The 24,367-nt window shown below is 44.2% G+C and overlaps 1 protein-coding gene across 1 annotated transcript in view; it reads right to left on the bottom strand.

Annotated features, from left to right (window-relative positions):
- PTGFRN (prostaglandin F2 receptor inhibitor) overlaps positions 1 to 24,367 on the bottom strand; it is a gene marked incomplete at both ends in the record, with an annotated part of 64,293 nt that overhangs the window by 12,814 nt on the left and 27,112 nt on the right. Inside the window, 5 exons of the mRNA XM_082278457.1 lie at positions 5,692 to 6,111; positions 12,837 to 13,262; positions 16,523 to 16,906; positions 19,846 to 20,265; positions 21,121 to 21,486. Of these exons, the coding sequence (XP_082134583.1) occupies positions 5,692 to 6,111; positions 12,837 to 13,262; positions 16,523 to 16,906; positions 19,846 to 20,265; positions 21,121 to 21,486 (2,016 nt within the window). The remainder of the gene's footprint in view (positions 1 to 5,691; positions 6,112 to 12,836; positions 13,263 to 16,522; positions 16,907 to 19,845; positions 20,266 to 21,120; positions 21,487 to 24,367) is intronic.

Raw genomic sequence — 24,367 nt, 5'->3', positions numbered from 1 at the left:
AAATAACAATTTTATATTAAAAAGCAGCTGCAGTCAGGATAGTATTTCTTGACTCCCAAACGCTTGAAAAACACTACACAACTTTAAACAGAAAGTGGAGAAATTGAGGTTAGAAGTACAAACCCAGAAGTGCTTAAAGACAAACCAGGTTTCAGAATCAGGAATTGTTCAGTGTACTTTTCTCTAAATGTTCCCTTTTATGTTAGATCTCAATGCTCAAACTGTTGATTCACCAGGAAGGTAACTCCAGGAGCCAGATCCTACAGTAATACAGTTTTCAGCTAAAAAGTGCTATGCTAATTCTTCTACCTATAAAAATGAAAGGAAAAAGTGTTTGTAAGCTGAACCAAATTTTGTTTGTTATTATGTGCTCGATCAATCAGATTCACACGGAAGGGGCTGCAGGGTGGAAAAGAGGAGTTCAAGTTGCTCAAGTTAATTTACTCAATTTAAGGATTTACAAATTGGAGAAAAATTCTGAGCCATCTCTACCTGATGCCACCCCATTCTTCCTGCTTTCATTCCCTGCTCAGTAATCCAAACACTTTAAATCTGCAAGAAAAATGGGAAAAGGAAGGAGAATAACCAAGGGCCAGTTAAAATCCAGTTCTTTAACAAAGAGGTCCTAATTATCTAGGGTCCTACGTGATGTTTTGTCTTCTTTGATTATCATTTTACCCTGTACTTCTCTGCAGAAATAAGGTATAGTCTCCCCACAGACACAAGCTACTTTTGTTTCCCAGACAAGCAGAGAAGAGAAAGGTCAAGTGATCTGATGACAACAGAGACCCAGGGCAGACTGTTCCCTGCAAGAAGCCTGTGCCCAGTCCATTACTGACCAGGGGGGCTGGAATTCCTGCGTGCAGCTTCCCTGCATGCAATCAGACAGCACCACAGACCACAACGGGGAAAACAACTGATGCAACCCACGAGTTCTGCATCGTCCAAAATATTACTCACCTCTGCCCTGGCACCAAATCATTCACTCTTCAACTGAGAATTCCATGACCTGCCTTTCTCCAGATAAAAAGTTTCTTCACCTTGACTTTTCCAGACCCCTGCCCTTTCCCTGCTTCCTTGTGAAGCTGTTCCCTAACAAGCTTTACCCCAAGCCTCATAATAGCTGTTACTGGAAGAAGCCCTCAGTAGTTAAGTCTGTGGTTTCTACTTCCAGCTACAAATTAATGCACAAAGGCACACAATGACAAAGCATGTTCCTGCCCATTAACAGTGGCTGGAAAATACCAGCCTTTCTTGCCAAAGACTTTCTGCTGCATCGCTTTTCATTCATTTCCGTGATTAAGCTTTCTTTCCTTTAAGAATCTTTCTATTCGCCCTTCTTGAAATTGAGTATCTCTCAGGGTCATTGCAGGGCATCATTTCATTTTAATTGCAAGTTCAACATCAATACTCCGCTCATATTTCAGCAGCTCTTGGTTTATCTCAGCCTCTTCCAAAGTGAACGATAATACATTGCTGTGCAATGAGCTCACATGGAGATGTAATCCAGAGTTGAAGATTTCATTGAGATACTTCCCTTACAAGTTCTCTTTTATTTTTTCCTCTCCAGAACTTTCTACCCTCTGCTGAATGGCACAGAGCAGAGACAGCTCAGAGCACAGCCAAGCTTCAAATGGGTCTCTGTCATAACACACTTCTCAACATGAGATTAAAAGCTTCCTTCTCCCTGCTTCCTTCAAGGGAAAGGAAAATAAGTCACTTCTGTGGAAATCCCTGTGAGTGTGTAGCAGGCAAAGACATTCTAAACACTAACCTGGGTTGCCCAGTTCATGGTAAAAGGGTTTGAAAATTAAAGGACAAATGCCAAAGCAGAGTTTATGAAGCTATCTTCCTACACTGGCTTGAGAAGAACAGCAAGGGACAGAAGACAGGTGTGTTCTAGGCTGAAAGAAAGGCTGTGTACACATGCATCAACCAACAGCTCGGGAGGAGAGAGGATGCACTGGAGTAGAAACAGTGTGATGAAATTAAGAGAACATTTCAAGACAGGCACTGGCAGCTGCTCTTGTTCCTCACATCACTGGGCAACCTTTATAAAAGACATGGCAGAACCTCTCTGTCCTACAATGGGAAAACAAACAAACAAAAAAAGCACTGAGGAATATTAAATTCTTCCTAGGGGACAGCTTCCCCTGCCCCCCAGATAAGCTTATTTTGCTTAGAGCAGCTGGACATACAAAAGGCATTCGTTTTACAAAACTGGTCTAGCAATCCATGTTATTCATGAGGTCATACCAGAGGATTCACAAGATCCTCTCTGGTCCTAAAATATATCCAGCAGAGAACAATCTGCCATTGATTGAATATTTGAAAACTGATGACCTAGTAGGCTCCTCCTCACCACACTCCCCCACCCTCACTTCCAGTTCATACGGTCCGGTGAACAAAATCCACGTTTCCTTTTTTTTAGTTCAGGGTGTTTCAAACAAACGCCTGTACATTAACATTTCAGATCATTAACCAAATGGAATAAATACGTCCCTCTGCAACAGCAAGTGGAGAAAGAAGAGAGGAGATCTCTGCTTGCAGCCAGCAAGTTCTGCCTTGAATGGAAAGAATCTGAGCAAGACATTTTCCACAGATGTTCACGGAAAAACATTTCAGAGCACTGCCACATTTCAAGCCTATTGTGGCAGGAAACACTGCAGTTTCATGTGTGCAGTCCCCAGCTCATATATGAAAAGCTCACAGGCCCCTGCCATTCAGAGAGATCACATTGCACAATGTGTATGCACGCTAAAAACCCCTCTTTGAAACATCACTCAGCTCGGAGAGATCTGGGAGAGAGTCAAACTGGAGAGAAGGATTTCCAATCCCAGCAAGCCTCACCATCCCCCATCAAAGGGGAATCAATAAAAACAACTGAGAAAGAAATTCCTCCTAGGACTAAAAGCTTCACGTAAAACCCTTTAAGGGCTTCCTTTTGCTGAAAATGCTGCTTCCGTATTGATCCCTGCCCCACTCCACCAGCCACGATGCATGCGGAAAATGCTGTCCGAGCCCAAGACTTCAAAGTATGGAGGAGACTGCAATACATCCTATTTTTCAAAATTACACTGCTGTATTATACTCCCTCCAGCAGTTATAGATAAGTTGTCTTTCTGTTACACTTTGAGAAATCAGTGCAGTTGACTCCTTAACAGTTTTCCTATCAGGGACAAACACTCATAAGATACCCCAACCTCCCTATAACTCAGGATTTAGCACACTGGTGCTTGCCAGCTTTTTTTTTTTTTCCAGTTGCCTGGAAAGCTGCATGCCCCCCTTTTTTTTCCCTGCACCTTTCCTCCAATTTTGAGGAAATTCTCCCTAGAAATAACTAGCTCCCTCAGCAGTTCCGCTTTTCACCACGGCCATTAGGGAAATTTTGGCACCAACTTATTTTTTCTGAATAAAAAGTTTGACAGCTGCTTGTGCCACAGGATGCAAGAGAAGGGTGTGATATCTGAGCCATGCTTTCATAGCTGCTCCACAACTTTGCCATTTACCTCTGGCTCCCTGACTCGGTTTGCATCAAAGACAGGCTTCAGCAAACAAAACCAAAGTAACACACCCACAAAACATCTTCTGTCTTGTGTACTTAATTCCAGATGATTTCCCAAATAATAATTCCTCAGTGAGCCCATTCTAACTGTGCTCATCACATGTTCTCATCATGCCCAGAGGTGAATATCCAGCAGGGATATCTGAGTAACAACTGAAGGACACGAAGTTCATCCATCAATTAAAGAAAATTGCAGGTATTTCAAGACAGATTTTGCTACATGCCAAGATTATTTTGGGAAATAGCGCTCCAGCAAATTGTGCCTGGGATCTCATTTCTTTCTTCATTCTTTTATAGAGAATGAAAGGCTGACAGGGCTTCAGGACCATCCCTCCCCCTGCTCCAGCCCTGCTACTGGAATTCACACATTCCCAGGGCACTTCTACATGCTGCCTCCCTTTCTTCACTCCACGCTCCAGAAACTCTATCTGGGTGAAGGGGCTGGGAGGAGAGGCTGACAGCAAAAAGAAGTCAAGACTACAACACGTACACTTCCCTCCCTCGCATTGCTTGCGGATCTCCCTCTGAACCCTGGGTATCAATAGCATCCCGCCAAACTTTTTGGATGGGAGTTCAAAGTGACACAAGACAAGCCAGGTTGGGAGAGGCACCAACCACCACTTTTGTGCAGGAAAGCATCCACATCAGAGCCTGGAGGGGAAGGGTGGGGTTTAAGGCAGATTTCATTCTTGCTGGTTTCTTTTACCATCCCCTGTGCAAATGCTACTCTCCCACTGTGTCTGACCCAGATATGAAGAGCAGTAAGGCTAAAACTGTAGCCCACTAAACCATCTTGAGAAATTACCTAAAACAGAAAGAAGCAGAAGTCAATGTCCTCTGTCTGGCCAGTTTAGATCAAAGCTACATCTTCATTAGGGTTTGTACCACGATGCTACATCTCAAAGCTTCCTACAAAGTGATGTCCTCATTACCAGGCTGTCCTCCTATGCTCAGCCCTTGTCCTTTTCCCAGCATGCCTCGTATAAGCAAGTTCAGTTTTTAGGAACCACATCATCTAGAACAATTACCTTAGTTGTGGATGCAACCAGAAGTCAGGCTGCTCTTGCCTAGACACAGACACATCTTCTAAATATGCTACAGCCCACTATTATAAGCAGAATATGAGCATGAAGAACAAGAGATGTGAGGCAAGACCTCCTTCCAAGCTGTGCTTGTGAACAGGAACAGGCAAGCGCAAGAGGTTTGTGATAAAGCAGCTAACTAGAGAGCTGCAACACAGGATGCACCTTCAGGCTACATTTGGGCTATAAACCTGCTCAAAATCCCACCAGCTTGGTTTATCAAATCATGAGATGGGCCCTTCACTAATACGTGCACCAGTGTTACAAAAGCAGCTCCCTTGCACTTCCCAACAATATAACATGACAGGAAATCAGGGTTAACATGCTTCTCTGATGATCCAAATCAATGCTGTCCGTCTCTCCCTCCCCCCAACATTGTATCAGGGCAGGCACGTTTCTGTAGAAAAATCTCAACAGGCAGGCTTGTTACAGCTGAAGGTAAGGGTTTCAGCAAGCAATTGAGGAACAGGATGTCCTTCTGGGTACTGAAATTCATCCCAATTTGTGGAGCTTTGTAGTTCAGCCGCGAGGGACCCCTAAGGTCTCGCAGTGGCAGGATACGCTTACTGAGATGGCTGAAATGTTACCCTGACCTGACCATTTTCTGCAATTACATCAACAGTGAGGTGTGCTCAGGGAATTTAATGCTATGCTAATAGAGTCTGTTTTGGAACAGAAATCCAGTTTGTATTAATGTTCTTCCAGAGCAGCCACTACTAACAATCTAGTGATACAGCTGGCAAATGCAGCAGCAGTTGCTCCATACTGAGAACCAGCTATGAGCCTGCAGGACCATAAAAGCTGCATTAGTAGAGAAAAACCCAGGGGTTATGATTACAGCCAATTCATTAAACATCTTTCTGTAAACAATCAATAGCACAAAGGACACAAGTACCACCAAAGGAGACAAGCATAGCTCTCAGCCATCATACCATTTGTTCCAAAGAGTTGGTATTTCTGAGACACGGGGAAATCAATGGGAAAGCATCACAGAGTTCTCTCCCTTTCTGGCTCAGACACACAGCTGCCAGGTTCTGTACCAACCTGATGTCTGGAAGTCTATCTGGATAGGGTTGGATAAGCCGTTCACTGCTTCACGCCACATGCCACCACCACCCGGAGACCAGGCGGTCACCACGCAGCGATAGAGCCCAGCATCAGAGATCTGGGTCTGATACATCCTGTAGCGGAACTCGTTCTCCTGCACCTTCTCCAGGACCACCCCATCCACACGGGTCTGGTCCGTCCAGTCCTCCAGCCGCACTACCGAGTCCTGGTTCAAGGAGATAATGCGCGTGGTTCCGTTGGGATTCGACTGATCCGTGAAGGGCTTCTCAGCTGTGATGAGGACGGAATAGCGCGGCGTCTTGATGTTTTTGGAGGACACCTTGCATGTCATCTCAAAGGTGTGGCCTGCTACAAAGAATGGCTTCAATTTCACCGCCTCCACTGTAAGCGTGTAATCTGAAGAGGGAAGGAAATAAGCAGCAAGAGACGGTTAACAAATAGATACAGGTGTTTCTGCAGCACCTTTCAACCTAGAAGATTACAGACAGGCAGAGTTCCTTTTTTGGAGGAACAAATCCCAGCACATTTATCTAAACATGTGGACAGCCTAGAATGCTACTCAACAGTGCACACACACACAAGTACACTACAGTTTGGGTCAAGATGCACAAATTCAAACGAACACCAAATACTGAACAGATAATAGAATACACAGGTTGTAACAAGACAGGATCCCCAGGATTGTTTTATTCAGGAGTAGAGATACCAGACAAGATTCAGAGTCCCAGTAGTATACTGGATCTGGAAGAGCACCCTCAGTGATGGGGTAATAAGGGCACTGCTGAAATACTCATGACTAACGACAAAAGCTGCCACTCGCTGAATTGGCAGCACTTAGGGTAGCACCTTTTATTTCCCTCAAAAAGCCACCCTAACAGCAATCCAGACACAGTCAGCTGAAAACACATGACAAAAGTTGGTGGTAACACAAGTCTCCACTCCAGGCATCCCCATATACACACACACCTGTGCTGAAAGATTTAGGCACACCTCTGCCTCCATGTCAACCTTTCCTCCCCTTGCTTCTCGTACGTTTACTTGCATACAAGCCTGCCAGAAGCTCTCACATTTCCCAACAGCCCATTTGACATCAAGAGCTCCAGCAACACTTACTGCTTAGTTTCCTTCCATTTGTTCTCCATTCTCTACTGGCTCCTCGATCCCAAGAACCCCTTCATTACAAGGTTTGGGAAAATTATACATCTCAGAGCACAGCTCCAAGAGGCGCAAAATACCAGCTCACAGTGAGAAACTGAGAAAATGAGGAGTGACTGAAATCAGAATCAGATAAAAGAAAATGGAGTTGCTAGTTTCCTGGCATTGTGATGAAAAGACACCCTGTAGATCAAAGTTCTTCCTAAGGAAGGGAGGGCTGGGGCAGAATACATGAAAGTAACAGTATTGCAAAAATACAGCCAATCCAACTGTCTGGACTTACTTTGCTGCACCATAGTCTCCCTTCCCTCCTTTATTTAAAAAAAAAAGAGTGTAGACCTGTTAAAAAACTTCACAGAACCCCTTTATGCAAGACGAAGCTTCTCAGGAAAAGGGAAATAAGCAACGGTGAGACTGAAACACATGTCCCAAAACTGAACTTAAATGCAGTAATATTTATGTCCTCCCCACAAGAGCAACAAGATACTTGTCAAGATTACATTTTGCAGTGTTTTGCCTTCAAGCAGCAGTTTTCACAATGAGTAAACACAGCCCACAAGATGAGAAACCCGGTATGACAACTTTAAATCAGTACTGTATAAAGCAGATCACAGTACAAAGCTATATAAAGAAACAGCAGGAGCAGTGAAGGCTGAGATGCTTCTAGTGGTCTAGCTGAGCACAGAATTATTTGATACTCCACACCAAACCCCCCTCACACTTCCACCCACTAAGCAAGTGACAATACTAGAGTTGCACATTTAGGCACTCAGGGTACAATCGCAATTGAAGTCGTATAGAGTCATTCTCCTCTCCGTTGTGAAAACACCCATCAGATACCAGATTCCAAATCCATTTTTTCCTCATTCTATGTCTATGAGACTCTGATATTTCCCTCTTCGTAAGGCTGCAGTATTTAGGAGCCCAGCACAGATCAGCTTTTCACATATTTTAGGAACATAGTAGGCAATTATATTTTGTCCCAAAAGCAGAAGCACAAACAGCTAGTTATACTCTTCTGGCACATATTGTTGCTTTCTAGGCCATATGAGGAGGCTCTGGGCAAAAATCCCTCCTTATTTAAATGTTCTTTACGTTGTTGATCTTCAGTCAGAGCACTGGGTCTCAGACACCAGAAAAAGGGAATTTAACATCTGGTCTCCAGAAGATGTGCTTAAAACGAAATATCCTCACATGTTCAGAGCAGTTCAGCTACAGCTGACATAAGTCTCCCTACTACCTGGGCTTCAAACACCTTAACTTCCACTACTCCCTGAGCCACAGGTCAGGCAGCAGCACAAAGGGCAGTACCTTGCCCCCAGCAAGTTGTTCCTAGATATCCTTTCTTAGTTTTTTATTTGAGGGCAATAGCAAATGCTTTTACCAAGTATTTCTGCTAAAGAAAAAGGAGAAATGAGTGGTAGTAGCATGCGACAACAGCAGAAATACCATTGGTAGAGTTTGTAGAAGAGAACAACTGAGGCCTAGAGATGCAGCTGGAGAACAGTGGTAGAGTTCAAAAGGGTTAGAAATTAGGATGCTGAACAGAGAACAAGGAGATATGTTCTTATGAAAGTCCTTTCAAAGCATTATTCTACCTTTAAAAACCCCAAAGATCCTTAGCTTGGATGAACACACAAGGCAGAGGCACTCCCCCTTCTGTTAGACCATAAGAAATCCAGAACAGAATAAGAGAAGGGGACACACAACCCACCACATACAGGTGCTGAATGTTTCTTGTTGCAACAAAGTCAAAAAAAGATCAAAGGAATGTTTCTGTATGTGCCATAGCATTAGAGACCTGCATATGTAGCAAAGTAAAACAACAGCAACAAAAGGCCCCATATCCTATCAACTAGAAAAACCTGGGTCACCATTCTTAACATTCTGGTTCTGTGCCAATATTGTTCTCCTTCAGTAGCAGCAGATGAAATGTAATTAGCACTCCTTCACCCCCACCTAGAAAAGCACGTAGCTGTCTGTGTGTGGAAGAGTGCACATTATGAGAAAGAGGGCAGCCCGACGATTTAGCATTTATCTTAGAAATAACAGTAATCTGCACGGAAAATTAAGAAGGAAAGGAAAGTTTCTTCATGTTTCCTACGTTAGCAGAAATTACTCATCAGATCTTGTAGCATAAGATGAGCCAGAGAAGTCAAATGAGCATTTTCTTCCAAGAACTGCAGCCTAAGGTCTCATTTCTAATCTTCTGGGAATTGCCAAGGAAGCAATGTCTGTCTGACTGCTACTCCACACGCTTGCCTCTCTGCAGGCATACCTGCAGTCCCATGTGGAGTCTCATCTCCTTCTTGTAAAGCTCCATGAACGAAAAGCACAATAAAACACACCCTGGCTGCTCACATACAGGGGGCTACAATCCGCAGTTTATGCTGGAAAGCAGTAGGGGAAATGTTCCTAAGTACACCATACCCAAAGCTTGGGCACTACTCCAAGACAGAGGGCTAGCAACAGAAGAAACCCTAGCCAAATGATCCAAATAAAATTTGAGTAAACTGTACTTTGGAGCCTGCCTTCCATCTCTGGCCAGTCCAAGTGGTTAAGCCACACTGTAATTCTCCTGTTGCTCTCTACCACAAAGTGCGTGCTCAGCTTCAAGAGCGCTTCCTGGCTAGTGACCAAAACCAGTTTTCACCTAATCTAAGCCAGGCAAATTTCTAGAGAAGCCCAACAGCTACAAGGCCATGGAGACTTTAGAAAACAGCGAACACCTTCCCTGCACTCACTCCTCCGACTGCAGCTGGAAAAGCAGCACAATGGCCAGGGCTGACAGCAACCTCGGAGCCTCACGGCGCTACTTGAGGCTGCTGACAAGAATCTCAGAGTTCATAAAGGCTCCTTCATCCCCCGGTGCACTAACAAGGCTGCAAGTACAGGGAATGCAGGAGACATCAAGGCAGTGACAGCTTTGCTGTGGTAGGAGGTGGATGTACAACACCCCGAGGTACAACTGCAGCCCCAGCAGCTCTGGAAGCACCACAGCCACACCAAAGCCTGCACCACAGCCTGACACGTGAACCCACACCTGACTTCAGGAACTCTCTTATTCCTACACCCAAACTGGCAAATACACCCAGCAGCTTAGTGCCACGGGGATTTCTTTGCCTGGGAGGAACTGTGTGTCTGTACTACACTGTGTCTATGGTACATCAGCAATGGTAAAGGAAGTAGGTGGCAGAAATATTATCTGTTCTCTATTTGCAGGATTAAGACACCCTTGCTCCCAATTAAGTGTGATGGGAGGGCCTTGGCAAACATTTAGGACAAGTAACATGATGTTAAATATAGTTATTTTGTAAATTAAGGACAGAAGCATTAACAAAACCCCAAATAATAGTACCTTTGGGATTTGGAATTTCAATTAAAAGATAATGTTCTCTTCTGCAAAGTACTCCATGCAGATCCAAACTTGACAACACTGGTTTAGGAAAAAAGCATTGATTCCACATTCTACTGCAAACAGTATCTGTGTTCTAAATGTAGGCAGTACTCATATTCAAATAAATAAACACAATTATCTTATAGAATATCAAACTGTTTTCTGGGTTGAAAATGAGTTACAGAGCCAGTCAAAAAAGGTTTCCTCCCTTCCTTTAGCCCTTTTCACTGACTGGAACTTGTACTCTAAATAAACAAAACACAATACAACTGATGTTTTTAATTTCTGAGATGAGATAGAGATGCCTTCTTTGTCACCTTGGCAGGGGAGAAAGTAGAAGGGGGGAAGAAACATAGCAGGCAGACTATGTCAAAAACAATGGTGATCTATGATAGCAGTTGGCTGCATTTGCAAAGCTGAGTAAGCAGAAAGATGTGTGAGTATTGTTGGTCCCCACAGAATAAAATAGAAAACAGAGACAATAAAACCCCAAGTTAAAATGGGCAGAGACACAACTTAACAATGCACAGAAAAGAGGTTTTGGCATCTTCACATGATGTTTACATTTTGAATAAAGGCTCTGAACACCTCTCTTTGCTGAGAGACCCACAGACACAATATAAACCCATTTCTCCTTTCTCAAGAACTCTGAACAATCATTTTCAAAGTGAGATTTCTCCAAAGTCCTCCCCCCAAAGCACTGCTCTAAAGTCAGCAAAGAGGATGCAAGCAATGAAATAGATGGAAGAAAAGTCTCTATATAGGCACAAGCTATCCAAGGAAGAGGCAGCTTTCTCTCCTTAGGCAAACACGTGGGAGCCTGGCTGCTGGCTTTTGTAAGCACTGGGAGCAGTTAGGGACTCAAATCACCAGAGATACTTGTCAAAACAACAGTCAGAGAGCACAGGCAGCAGCAGATTAACTCCTTCATAGTTGCTGGCTACAGCACTGGGCTCCCAGCCGAGTCTGGAGCTCACAGGAATAGGATATGGCAAGGGGACAGGGCACACAGAGAGAGGCATCTGCGGCTGCACTGCTGAAGGGGGAGTTGAGGGGTGGAAGAGAAGGGGAAATCAAACCTATATTTCACCCTCCCCATGTCATATACATATAACATTCTTTTTCAGGAGGAGGAGGTTTTTGTAGGAAAGTTCGCTTTCACGTAATAAATCCCCCAACCCCAAGTTTTGCCAACAACGTACTTTTCAGCACGGGGACTATAACATTTACATTTATGCTGCAAAATTAGCAGAGTTTCTGGAACAGAACCAGAAACAAGGGAATGTTCACACCTGTCACGGTTTGTTTTCACTCAGAAATGTCAACACAGGCTGAGACTTTTCAACTCCAGCTGGTCTCCGTAGCTGCTCGGAAGGCGACGATCCATTACACTCACATGCACATACACACACTCCATGTTGTGGCATAACACTGAACTAGCTGTGACCAACACTCAGCATTAATGAGAGTTCTCAGTCCTGCTGGAGAAGCCAGCTTCAGGAAAAAAGAAAAAAAAAATGACCTTTCCCTGGACCACAGGCTTGGTCTGGGGATGCAGAGAGTACTGAGCAAGCAGCCCACTACTTCTCTCTCCACTGAAGCAGAAGCACAGCAGAAGATTTCCCATTTGCTGTTCAGGGATTATCCCTAAACAACTTCAAAATTATTTCAAATTGCTTGTCTCTGAAATATAGTTCTCTGCCTGTGGATGCCTAAGCTAGACTGTTAAACAAATCTATCAAGATAAATGCAGCTTAGCTAAGCACAGATTTTTGCCAAAGACATTACATCCTAGGTTATCCTAACCTTTCTGATGCTCTCCAACATACCCTCTTGCATGACTTCACTCTGAGCCAAAACAGTATCACACTACAGGACATCCAGGAAACACAGATCCCATTTTAAACCAGAGTTAAGCAACCTCAGTTAACTATCAAGCTTCTAAAAATTGCTCCCAAAATCAGTTAAATACTGACTACAGCTAGTTCACTACTGCCTAAAAAAGGTCAAGATCCAAGCAAACCACTGAATTACTTTGTTCTGCTACCCACTTATTTTTTGATACTCTGGTAGTGTTATGCCCATGAACTTCCTCAGAACTGCCTTTTAAACATGGGCTTGTAGAAGAGAAAAATAAAACCACAATTCTCAACCTGTCAGTCAGAGAGGATGAAGCGGCATTCCTCTTTTCACCTCAATACAACCCTGTTGTTAGCAGCAAGATGCATCCTAAACAGACTAAAATACTCCGAGCCATGAAAGTAGGCAATGACCACAGCAACACTGCTGGATACCACCCCTGCCACTTCCAGCCCAGCTCCTGGAAGTCTCAGCAGCTTGATGGAATCTCTCCTTCTATGGTGTCTCTTCTTTTGCACTTCCACTTCAAACTGTAGCATAAAACTGGCGAGTGCTGTTAAGAAGTTATTCCCCTCCACAAATAAGAGGCCTTTACACAAGTTGTTAGTATTCCTCAATCTTCGTAACACAGAACCCCACTTCCAAAGCCCATTAGCAGGCCTGCTGGCTGACAGGCCTATTCTCAGCCACCCAGGTGCAAAGGTCCTACCTTGTGTAGCCCAGAAAATGTTGACAGATGCAGAAGTCACATCTTTGCTCTTCACCCAGCTGTTGTTGCGGTGCCTACTCCACGCCGAGATGACACAGAAATAATCCCCTCTGTCACTTTCTGAAGTCCACTGGATTCTCAGACTGAAGGTGTCAGCAGACTTTTTAGAGAAGATTATTTCCCCATTCTGAATCCGCTCTCTGCCCCTGTCCCCAGGTATCAGAGTCCAGTCTGCATCCATCGAGGCCAGGAGTTCCTCTGTCACCACATCGTCGCTGGGCAGGTGCTGCCTGTAGTACCAGGAGACGGTGAAGCGGATGTTTGCTTCGGTGTCCTGTACATTTGTGATCCTGCAGCTGAGCTCTGTGGGGTCATCTGAAAACTTGGGTGTTTTAGAGGCGTTCAGGAACACATCATAGTCTGGCTCTGCAGGAGAGGAAACACGGAAGAAACAGGTCAGAAGCTCCAAGAAGGGAGAAAATGCTAGAATTTATTAAAAGAGACACTAACTTCTAACATCCAGTTTCAGCCTCTACCAACCAAAAGCCAAGTGCTACAATACGCATTTTTCTTACAAGACCTTGGAACTTGGACTCTGCTTCTCAGACTTGCACCAGTCTGACACAGGTACTCCTCGGCCTGCATTCCCAAACACGACTTTCCATTTCAAAGGTCTAGTCAGACCTTTTCAGAAAAATCAGGATTTGTTGAGCAAAATAATCCCCTCCTTCAGGCCTGACCCCAAGAACCCACCTGTGGGTTCAGTTTCAACCCAGTTTTTGCACCTGCCAAATGCCTGGGGCAGCCTGCAGCAGGACACTGGTTATCCTCCAGCTTTGGACTGACCAGAGACATCCCATTTCCTTAGTATCTCTCCAGGATAAGAGGTATCTCCCATCCTGAAATGCCTTCTTTTCCACACTCAACCATCCCATTGTAGCTCTACAATAGTTTAAGAATGTTGAAAACCAGCCCATTAAAAAGCAAACACTTCACCCACACAGAGACCCAAACCAGGGGACACGAGACACCACTGGCACTGGCCACAGGCAGCACCAAGAGCTTGGCACAGCAAATTTCACTGGTCAGCAATTTAAAATACTACCTAGGTCAATAAATACTGAGTAGGATAAGAGTCGAAGATGTGTAGATCAGAAAAAGCTCCACAGTCTGAATAGAGAAGTATGTGCTGTAGAGCTGTGAGGCTGGAATATCTCAGGCTGGAAAATCAGTGCCTGAATTTCATGGGTTAAGAATGGGGCTGTTGGATTTAAATCTGAAATAGCTGGCTGCCCAAAGCCCAAAAGCGATAAGGGAGCCACATGACTATTTTCTCTCAGACTACAGAGATAGTAAAGGAAGAAGATTACAGCAAGAACCTCACACCACAAAGGAAATACGTATTTATTTACTAGTATTAGAATATTTTTTTCTTTCCTGTCAACTATAATTCAGAAAAATGACCAGCTTCCCAACTGTTCGGCCAATACTCATCACGCGGCTTTTACAGCCTAACTGTATTCAGTGCTCTGTATTTATTTCCTGCTTTATGTTTTACTTGGCATTTTGCCCTCCTAGAAACAATTAACCGAAGCTATAATTGGGACAGAGAAGGCAATCCAAGGCTAAAACTTAGGCTTAGCTCACCAACGAGCCAAGATAATAAAGCATCTTAATAGAACTGCTGTGGAAACTCTGTGTGCATATGCACTTTTGGACTTGAGATGCAAAGGATAAAAACAATTGTAGCAAACAAGCTGGGCTGCTGCTGTGTCAGCCTGCAGAAAAGATCTCTCACCAGTAAGTGTTAGGCACGCAGTGTCCTTGCATCTGGCAAGAACAAGGGCATCAGTACACACCAGACCCCAGAGAATCTGGTAATACCAATCGTGAGCTTCTGTGGCATTAAGTAACACAAAATCATAAAAGCACTGCTTATAAAGTCTGTAGTACCTACTAGCAATGAGCATGTGGAGATTTCCTCACATTTTCAGGGTAAGTAAGGCAAAATAAAAAGAAAATGCACAGAATTCTGCTACAACCAAAGCACAGATTATTAATGATGGCCAAAATCCACTTCTGGTGTAAGCCCCCATGGATCTTACAGCTACACTGCTCTTCCTTTCTCATTCACAAAAGACTAGTTTACTCCAGGGCCTCATGATGTATTGCTCACATTCTACAATTCTATTATCATTCCCCCTTTGCCTCCCCTTCCCCCCAAAAAGAAGGCATTTAAGACCAACTAATATTTTCACAGCAACAAAGGCTGTGAAAGCAGATACACCTCTGTAGTCAGGGACACAAGAAGGAAAAAGCCGCAAGAATCTCGAATTCTTAGAAAATTTCTTCAGGTTTGTTTTATTTGTGGGCAGGGGAAGGACCCTAAGAAGAGAGTTTTCTCTTTGATAGCAGCACTCCAGATAGGCGCTTCACCCTGACAGACACTCAAACAGAGGATTTAGAAAGAATAAAAGGCTGGCTGGATAAACCTCATTCCTCCACTCTGTCAGCTGTCAAAGAACAGCCTCACAGACAATTCAACGACTTAATACTCCAGGAGCTCTTAACTTCCATTAAGGAGGAGGAGTTGGTGAATTCTGGATGCAGTTGAAAACCTCAAACGCCGAAAATTTATTCTACTTTCCCTCTCCCTAGCAACCAAGCATCTGCATCTGCTGGAAAGCAGATTTTATTCTCTCCTGCTCCCAAATAATGCCAAATTGGAATAGAAAGAGTAAGGAACAGTCCTACAGGTACAGGCACTACAAGAAAGCACATGAGCATGCCAAGTGCATCTGTACACACATGAACACATGTGCATGACTGCACACACACACAAGTGGGGGAAGGAGGGAACACTACTCACAAGTTAAATGTGAAATGTGAATGGCTGAATGAGGACAGGAAATGAAGACATTAATCACTTGTGAACTCCTAGTACACATTACAAGTGTACTTGGAGACTGCCACGGCTCAACTGCTCTGCACAATGCTAAAATGCAACATTTAAAGTCATTGTTGATGGGATTTAACCTTATGGCACAGCTATTTATTGCTGAAAACCAGGCTCTCTATATGCTGGCCTCATTCAGCACTTTTATGCTGGAGGACCTCTGCCTTTGTAACTGGACAGCACCACCAGTTTCTCATGACACGAGGACCTGAAAGGGTATATTGAAAGGGTTTGGGAGTGGGTGCTTGCATCCAGTCAGAGCTGGAACAGGCACCAAGCACTCTGCCAGTCGACATCTAGCTTCATTCATGCCTCCAACACCACCAACTCCTTGTAAATTTCAGCAGGTGCATATACCTTACCTACATCATTCTGCAACAACATCCTGAATTTCACTGCCTTTAAATTGAAGCTATTATCTCCCCAAGAATAAACTAGGGAACAGATTGGGTAGGCTGACATACCTAGACCTATCTGCAAAACAACAGGCTTTTTAAGAAGTTTTACAGGAGTTCCATTTTTAGTATTTCTCCCAGGTAACTTCTAAGGGTATTTGCATCAGGAGAAATATCTATTATAAGTGAAAGAGAGATCCCTACATATAGATAATAGATGCAAACAAGAGAAACACTTGTTCAGAAGAGATTCTGCAAGGTCCTCTCCCTTTTCTGATTGGGGCCAAGGATTGAGGGACACACTACCCATGAAGTCTGACAGCAGAATCACTCACCTAATGCTGTCACCACCACACTGACTGGTGCAGACGTCCTCTCCACCACCTTATGCCAGCTCCCATTGTGCAGTGGCACCCAGATAGCAGCTTCACAGAAGTAGTAGCCAGAGTCCTCCACGTCCACATCACGCACCAAGAGGCGATAGGAGTTCCTGTCCACGTGGCTGAGGCTGATGAGAGTTGAATCACTGACAACAGAATCATGGTCCATGCTCAGCAAGAGCTGAGCATCTGACAAGGTGTCATCAGGTGATGCAGAAAAATACCACATCACCTCTGCCTGGAAAATACCACTTCTGTCTGTTGTGATGTTGCATGTAAGATCCAGGGAGTCTCTTTCAGTCACAGACACATTGCTGGTTGAGATGACCACATCTAGAGCTTGGAAAGACAGACACAAAAATTCAAACAAAAAATATTTTTTCATTTGTTGCTTTTAATAAAAAGAGTTCACTCCAAGTTATCCAGGACTTCACATTCTACAGTGGGAGCTTCTGAAGAGGCTCAGTAGCCCTACCTTCAAATGCCTGTTGGATATTGAGCCGAGTGACCTATTGCAAGGGCAAAACACATTATCAGTCAAGCAAGGGATGTGTGATGAGGGCAGAGGGGAGAAAGGGAGGGAGAACAGCATTTTTATAACTCAACAGCAACTGGTCCATGAAGGCTTTGTCTCGACCACAGACCGCACATCACCTCTGCACAGCAGGAAAATGTGTACAGGATTTTTCAGTCTCACAGGAGGGTCAAAGTGTTTTGGGACTACACCTCAGAAGACAAAGCATCTACAGAAATCACTAGGAACTACATTGGAACTCAGCATGGTTTCTGCTGACATTTTTGAGCTCCTCAAACAGATTTAGATGAGAAGTAGCCATGGCCACATGTTGGAATCCTGACTGACCTCAGGTGTGCTGCAAAAACATGAAATGGAAGCACACTGAAGGCAGCAGTAACTCCCTATACTGCTGATTTTTCCACTCACTACTCAGAGCAACACACACTGGGATTTTTAAGCAACACCAACAGCCACTCAAAACACACTTAACAACCACTGGCCAGTGAATATTTTCAATATACATGTCACATATGGTCATAGCCAGCATTCAAACAGGACCAGACACAGAATGTTAAAAGAAAACCATGGAATCACAGCATCTAGACCAGGAGAAGAAAAGCTGGCCTTAGTTACTGGTGAGCAGTGAACCAGGGGCACACTGTGTGTGTACATTTGTAAACCTCAGTGCAGATCATTCACCAAGTGACCTGCTCATTCCCTCGTTCTACACTGCCCAAAGATTAGATCTGGGTCTCAATGCAGCACTATTCCCACAGTGTGTAATGCAGCTGCTCCTGAAGTCTCCACTGAGGCCAGCAGACAGGGCTGCTACAGCCATGGCTCTTCTCAGCACGAGCAAGAACAGAGATACCTGCTTTAAACCAGCAGCTGTGTCTCTGCTGAGATCAGTGACTTCTATGTAAAACCATGTTCTACTACATAATAGTTCCCCACCTGCATAAACTTCCTTGGACTATCATCTGGAATGAGAGGCAACACAAAAAGGCTAGAGCCAAACTGAGTAGTCAGAACTATTGCCAATAAAACCAAGCAATGCTCATCTCACCTGATAACAGAGAGCAGTCAGACTGAACAGAGGGTAGCAGGCCCCACCTGAGTGCTGAAACCAAATCCAGACGAATCTCTCACTGGGACTTGCCTCACTGTCTTACTGGATTGGAATCACTAGGAAAGCCTAGCTAATTTAACAGACTAATACCAGAACACAAAGTAAGATTCATCTGCAAGGTTAAGAGCAACATTTCTCCAAGGAACATTTTTGTCTTCATGGAAGTGATAGGCATTCAAAATCTGGCAGTATATGCACATATAGGGACTTAGAGAGAGTTTACCCATAGGCATATAACCATTTACATCTCAAGTTCATTTTAGCATCCAAGTGCAGAGATTTCAGATGTCAGCACAATATGCTCTTCAAGTCCTTCTGCAGGATGTGTATACAGCACTTTGCTGGAGAATAACCTATCCCCTTTAGCACAACTTTAAAAAAGCCTTCATACCCCTGACAAAGTGCCAGTGCTGCTAATGACTGAGCTTAAAATGAAGGCAAGAAAACCCGAAGTAAAACAAACCACAAAACAAACAAAAACCCCCCACAACAGACAAACCACACACCCAAACCACATCAAAAAACTGTACCACTGCTGGTCCTGACCAGCTTCATGCTGTTTTCAGCCACTGCAAAAGTGTGACAAAATAGAGAATTACAGCTCTTAATTAGGCAAGTCCTGTGTCAGCAGAGAGCACCTGTAAGCTTCGCTGTGCAACAGACACCCTGAGAGGAGGGGGCAGATTGATCCTGTCAATTTTCACAGGCTAAGTACCACCAAGACACTAAAACTACATCCAAACAAGCCAATCAAAAAACCCCAGACTTTTGGGTTCTCCCTATAGTGATTAAAGGATTACAAAAATGAAAAGATACCCTTCCTGTCTGAACAGTTCTAAAATACCATGATAATCTCATATTTCTGAGGGACCATCACTGCCTGTTTTTCCACCTATTGAGTGATAAGATGCATCACCCCCACTCTCCCTCCTCCAACCAGCAGTGATAATGCTAATGCAATCAAGTGCTTAGTGCATCTAGTCCTGAAATCTGTATGGGCAGGGATATCTGGATATCCTCAGCATAGCACTGCATGTATTTTTGTCTCCTTAGCCAAGCATGCAATGATGTGCTTAACAGAACCATTACTGTCCTAGACCCCTGCCAACACAGCAGAGCAATCAGACCGGTGATAAAAATCACTGCATAATTTGCCCTGTTAAATTATCACTGCCTCCCTCCTTTCTCTTGATCTTTCCATGCTATTTTAATAAATAACATACAGAAAAGCTTCACATCTATCACTGAATCACAAGCCACTTTCACTGGGGAAGTGCAGCTGTTTAGTGCTATGGAACACTATGTTAATAAAAGAGCAGAGGGAAGGTTTGGGGTGATCAGCTGTTAAATACAATGTTTATTTAAGAAATATAAAAACTATGCGCACTCTGAAGTAAACGAAGGATGAGATAAAATCTGGATCTAGGCATCTAAGAGGTTCCAGGCAATCCTCCCATGCCATCAACCCCCTTTTCCCAAAAATAAAGCTAGAAAAATTACGTCAAGGATGTAAACAGGCCAGCTATCCAAACAGCACCCTAGGTTCTGCTGGAATGCACCCTCCCTTCATTCAAAGCATCAGAGTCTGGACACAGCCCAGCGCCGTGACCCCAGCCCACCAGGAACACTCACCGGTGCGCTGGATTGACACAGTGGCGATCTCCACGCTCTTCTCCTGGATCTTCTGCCACGAGCCATCGGCCCCTCTCACCCACTCGCTGACGAGGCACCTGTAGGCACCGCCGTCCGCGGAGGAAGCCTGGGACACGGATAACCGGTACGTGTCGTTGGCTCCCGTGTCCAGGCGGATGTCCCCGCTACGGTAGCGCTCCTCGTAGCCAGGGCCCGGCTGGAATTTGCCCTCGTGAGTCAAAGATAGGATGTCCTGCCAAGAGGATCCACTCTTGATCTGCCAGGTCACGTGCAGGTGAGTGTGCTCCGGTGAGGCGGTAATCGCTGAGCAGCGCAGCTTGAAGGAGTCGCCCTCAGACAGCCGGAGAGACGTCGAGGAGCGAGCTTTGGAACCACTCACGGACAAGCCATCGGAAATCACTATTTGGGGGGGAAAAAAAACCCGAAAGATACAAGCATCATAAAACAGAATCAAGAAGAGAACACCCACAGCGACCTGTTCAGATATGAGGCAATAAAACCACCACAGAGCAACACCTCGCCAATCATTCCTTCTTCCACTCATAAATATATTCCAGGAAGAAGGAAATTCAGCTGAAAAAGCAATAAAGGAAGTGCTCTGCTTTAAAAAAGCCAAGACAAGAATTCATTTAGCCTTCCACTCACTTTACTTTCTCATCTAAACATCATCATTTTGCTATTCCCATGCAAAACTAAGCTTGATATTCATGGGAGTAAAAGATAAGACATGGGAAAAGAAATAGTGTCCAAATGTAATACCGAAAAATGCTAAGTGAAAGAGCAAAGATAGAATAAGACTGTAGCATCAACATGCTAAAGGAGAAAGAGAAGATTACCTCTTTCATACAGAAAGATCCCTAAATGTCACTAAAAATGAGAGAGAAGACAGCCTGTGGTTTTTACCTGAACTTAGCTTCTCTAACCAGAGGCTTAGGGACATGAAATATTTGCAGACATCTTCAGAAAACCCACCACTTAGTGTTTTATTTACATATTTACTAGACAGAAAAAAGAAAAGTGGTGTTTATAGTAAACAGCCTCTCTTCACTTCTTCACCTCACTTGCCTTTGCTATCATACTTCCCAATTTTCAATTCTGGCTTTAGGAGAATTAAAGAGGAATGAGAAGAAGAAGAAGAAGAAAACAAATAAAAATCATAATGATCATATACAACAGAAAGTCAACATTCTTAAGGGTACATCTATAATCATTATCAAAAACAAATTTAAAGCACACCTCACTCTTCAGAAATACCTTTCACTTGGACCTCTGCATCATAATTTCCCTGAACGGTGGCATCAGTGCTGGGCGTGGAACATTTGTATCTCCCTTGGTCAGCTGGCTGGATGTTCCTAATCACAAGTTCCACAGCATCGTTGCTGCTCCGTCTCAGTTTGATATCCCCGCGGCCCACGCGTTTTTGGTACTCCTCAGAGGTGAAGGTAGAATCCCAGGTACTCACTATCCGCACGAAGTCAGTCTCCCGGGAGAACTCCCAGTCAAAGTTCTGCTCACTGGGTCCATCATAGTCACTAACGCTGCAAGGGATCGCCACCTCCGTGCCCACCACTCGAATGAGGGGACCTTTGGGCACTCTCACAATGCGCCCTCTGCAGAAAGCTGGGCAGGAGAATGAAGAGTAACACACAGTTAAGGACAGGCTTCAACCAGGAAAGTAACAAGAATTAAACATGCTAAGGTTGGGTATCCCACTCCGCAGAAAGCAACAACTAGTAAGAGCAGTATTTCCCATTAACATTTAATCTCACTGAATCAGGAGCCCCTAAACACACCATTTTTAGTGTGGGCAATCTTTGTTTCACTGCTTATATAATACCACATGAGGTAACAAAATACTGACTGAGAGAAAATTGTAAAGAGATAAAAAAAAGAAAAGAGAATTAGCCATAGATCCAATGGATAACAGTTTCTCTACTACAAGGCAAGTGCTATGTAAGATGTTTAAAAAAAACATTAATAAGTGGTTTTCATTACTACAATGAGGGCATAATCTAATCAGGAATTTTTATAAGACTTCTACTGATACCATTAGAGAGTCTGAAGTATGAAATTAATTCTCCCCTAGATTGAGGGCCATGAGAATTTTAAGACGACATTCTCCAAAAACGAGTATAGTCACAGCTGCCCTGAAGGGTCATGGCTTCTCTCACATAGGTGAGATTCCTTGCCCTCCGAATTGATTTAAAAGGAAGAGCTGATTATAACAGACACAGTTTGCTTGAGTGGATTTCTGCAACCACACCTGTTTCTAGCACACATTTCATCTTTGGTGAAGGCCCAGAACACCTGGGAGCATGGCAGAGCAGGCTCCCTCAAAAGCAGAGGAACACACAGTGCTCAGACTGTGTTTTCTGGGACCGTCTCACCAGAATGATAGAGGGACAGCAGCAGTTCTCTGCAGAAGGCTGGCAAAGTAGTATGTTATGCTCCAGGCAAAAGTGTGAACCACTTAAACAAGCCAGAGGACCTGGCAAAGACACAGCAAGAGACCTTTCTGGTTGATTTGGCTCTTGTAGTCCAGAGAATAACCCCAGAAGCTGCACATGGATTTTGGCAGGTCCTTACTTCTCCAAAGAGCAAACTGCTTTGATTCATAACTCCAACCAGAGAAATGTCTTCAGAGTACTACCTAAACTCAGCCTCCAGACATAAACAGCTTACTGCATCCCACCACTTCCATATCCATAGCAAAATATTTTAACGGCCAGGTAGAAAAGAAGCCAGAACACTGAAAGACCGATCTTCATACAACCAAGTAGATGTCTAACAACACCAAAAGCAGCTGGACCAAAAGGCTGATCTGAGATACCACAGAGGAAAAGCCAAAGTTAAACAAACAACCCCCCAACACACGAAGTACAGCAACCCACATTGGATACAGTTCACCAAGTTCAGTGGGAAAGCCACCAGCTAGTGACATGATATATTCTCTGACCCTTCCCCTTCCATCACTCTGCACATCTTCTTGCTGTAGATTAGGACCTCACTTGCTGGCTTAGGCCCACCATGCCAATAGGTATCCAAGTGTGGGCAAAGGAGTCTTGTGCACAGAAACCCCCCACTGGGGAACCTGCTATAAAGCACAGCTTGTCCCCGCCAGAGAGGTGTGGAGAAGGATGTGTTAAAGAATAAGATTTCTGTGGGCATTTAAAAGCTACAAAGGCAGCTAAAAAGCTACACTGAGCAAAACTGCAAGAGAAAAAGCTTATTTTTATTTGCAGTTACAGTTCAGCGAGCAGATGAACCAAGGATTGACACTGCCTTTACCTCCCCAGTTCAGAACTCCTACCATGCTCTTTACTTTGCAGTCTGTTCACGTGTACAGGCTCAGTCACAATAGTCCAATTTCCTCATTGCCATGACCTTCTGTATTCAACATTAGTACTTCATTAAACTTATTTGTAATGCAGACTGGGGTTAATCTCTTACCCCTTCTATCCCTCCCAGAAGACTGTTATTATATACCTGATCAAGTGATTGACTAGGCCTAATAAGGAAGCTGGACTTTTCTGCACCATTCACACGTGCATCGGAGAGGAAAACCTCCACTGTCAATGTATTGTTTCCACAGCTAGATGTCTTCAAGGACACATCTCCAAACCCAAGCACCACGCTAAAATCATAAAATCATCCATACAGAAAAACAGTCAACAAAAAGTAAAGCAAGCTACAGGGCTCTGATATACTTCCTCACTAAATCTTAAGTTGCATTCAATCCTTCAACTTATCCTCTTACAGAAAGCAGTAACAGCAGCAGGTAAGCTTTAAAGCCTGACAGTCAAACCAGCTTCCAGCAAACCACTGTGAGAAGTCAGCTCAGGATCCTGACTGAGGGCCCTCTTCAAACACTGACATCTCTCTAGAAAATACTCTGGTGACACTAAAACAAGCAGACAACACTGTTCTGTGTGTGTCTTCAGCTGCAGACCTACATGCCGTGCTCTGCACTAATCCAATCTAGAGGTGACAAAGGCATGACTAATGTGGCAAGGGCTGCACATTTGTGTTTGAGATTAGCACCGACAGCTCAGTTTCTCTTCTTCCAAGGTCACTAAAGACCCTTTGACACCAAATGAAGGTAGGGGGTGATTAGCACCTTCCTACAAAAAGGCAAGCCAAAGGAAAAGACAGGAGCACAGGGAGTCCTCACCAGATCTGTAAAGCCATGATTATCCCCCTCCCTCCAGCACAGTCCCACAAGCAATTCCTGCTTAACCCAAGGCTGGAAGGAAGGCAGTGGAATAGGCTGCAGAAGAGAAGAGGGACGAGTTGTAACATAATTTTGTACTTTCCAAACAATAACATTTGTTACTGCTAAGATAAATCAGGATTCTGGTACAGCAGGAGCAGAGGCAACATCACCAAGTAAGAGGTGAGAACTTCCTGCAGAGCAGCTGCTGTGCCCTCCACACAAGTGAGGAGAAGCGTGCACAGGGCAGACACTCCAAGGGTGAGCTGCATTTCTAAGTGACCCAGCAGG

The sequence above is a fragment of the Coloeus monedula genome (genome assembly GCF_965178545.1).
Source record: "Coloeus monedula genome assembly, chromosome: 3".
In the NCBI taxonomy this organism is placed as follows: Eukaryota; Metazoa; Chordata; class Aves; order Passeriformes; family Corvidae; genus Coloeus; species Coloeus monedula.
The sequence above is the reverse complement of the archived record's forward strand: the minus strand, read 5'-3'. Positions and strand labels throughout refer to the sequence as shown.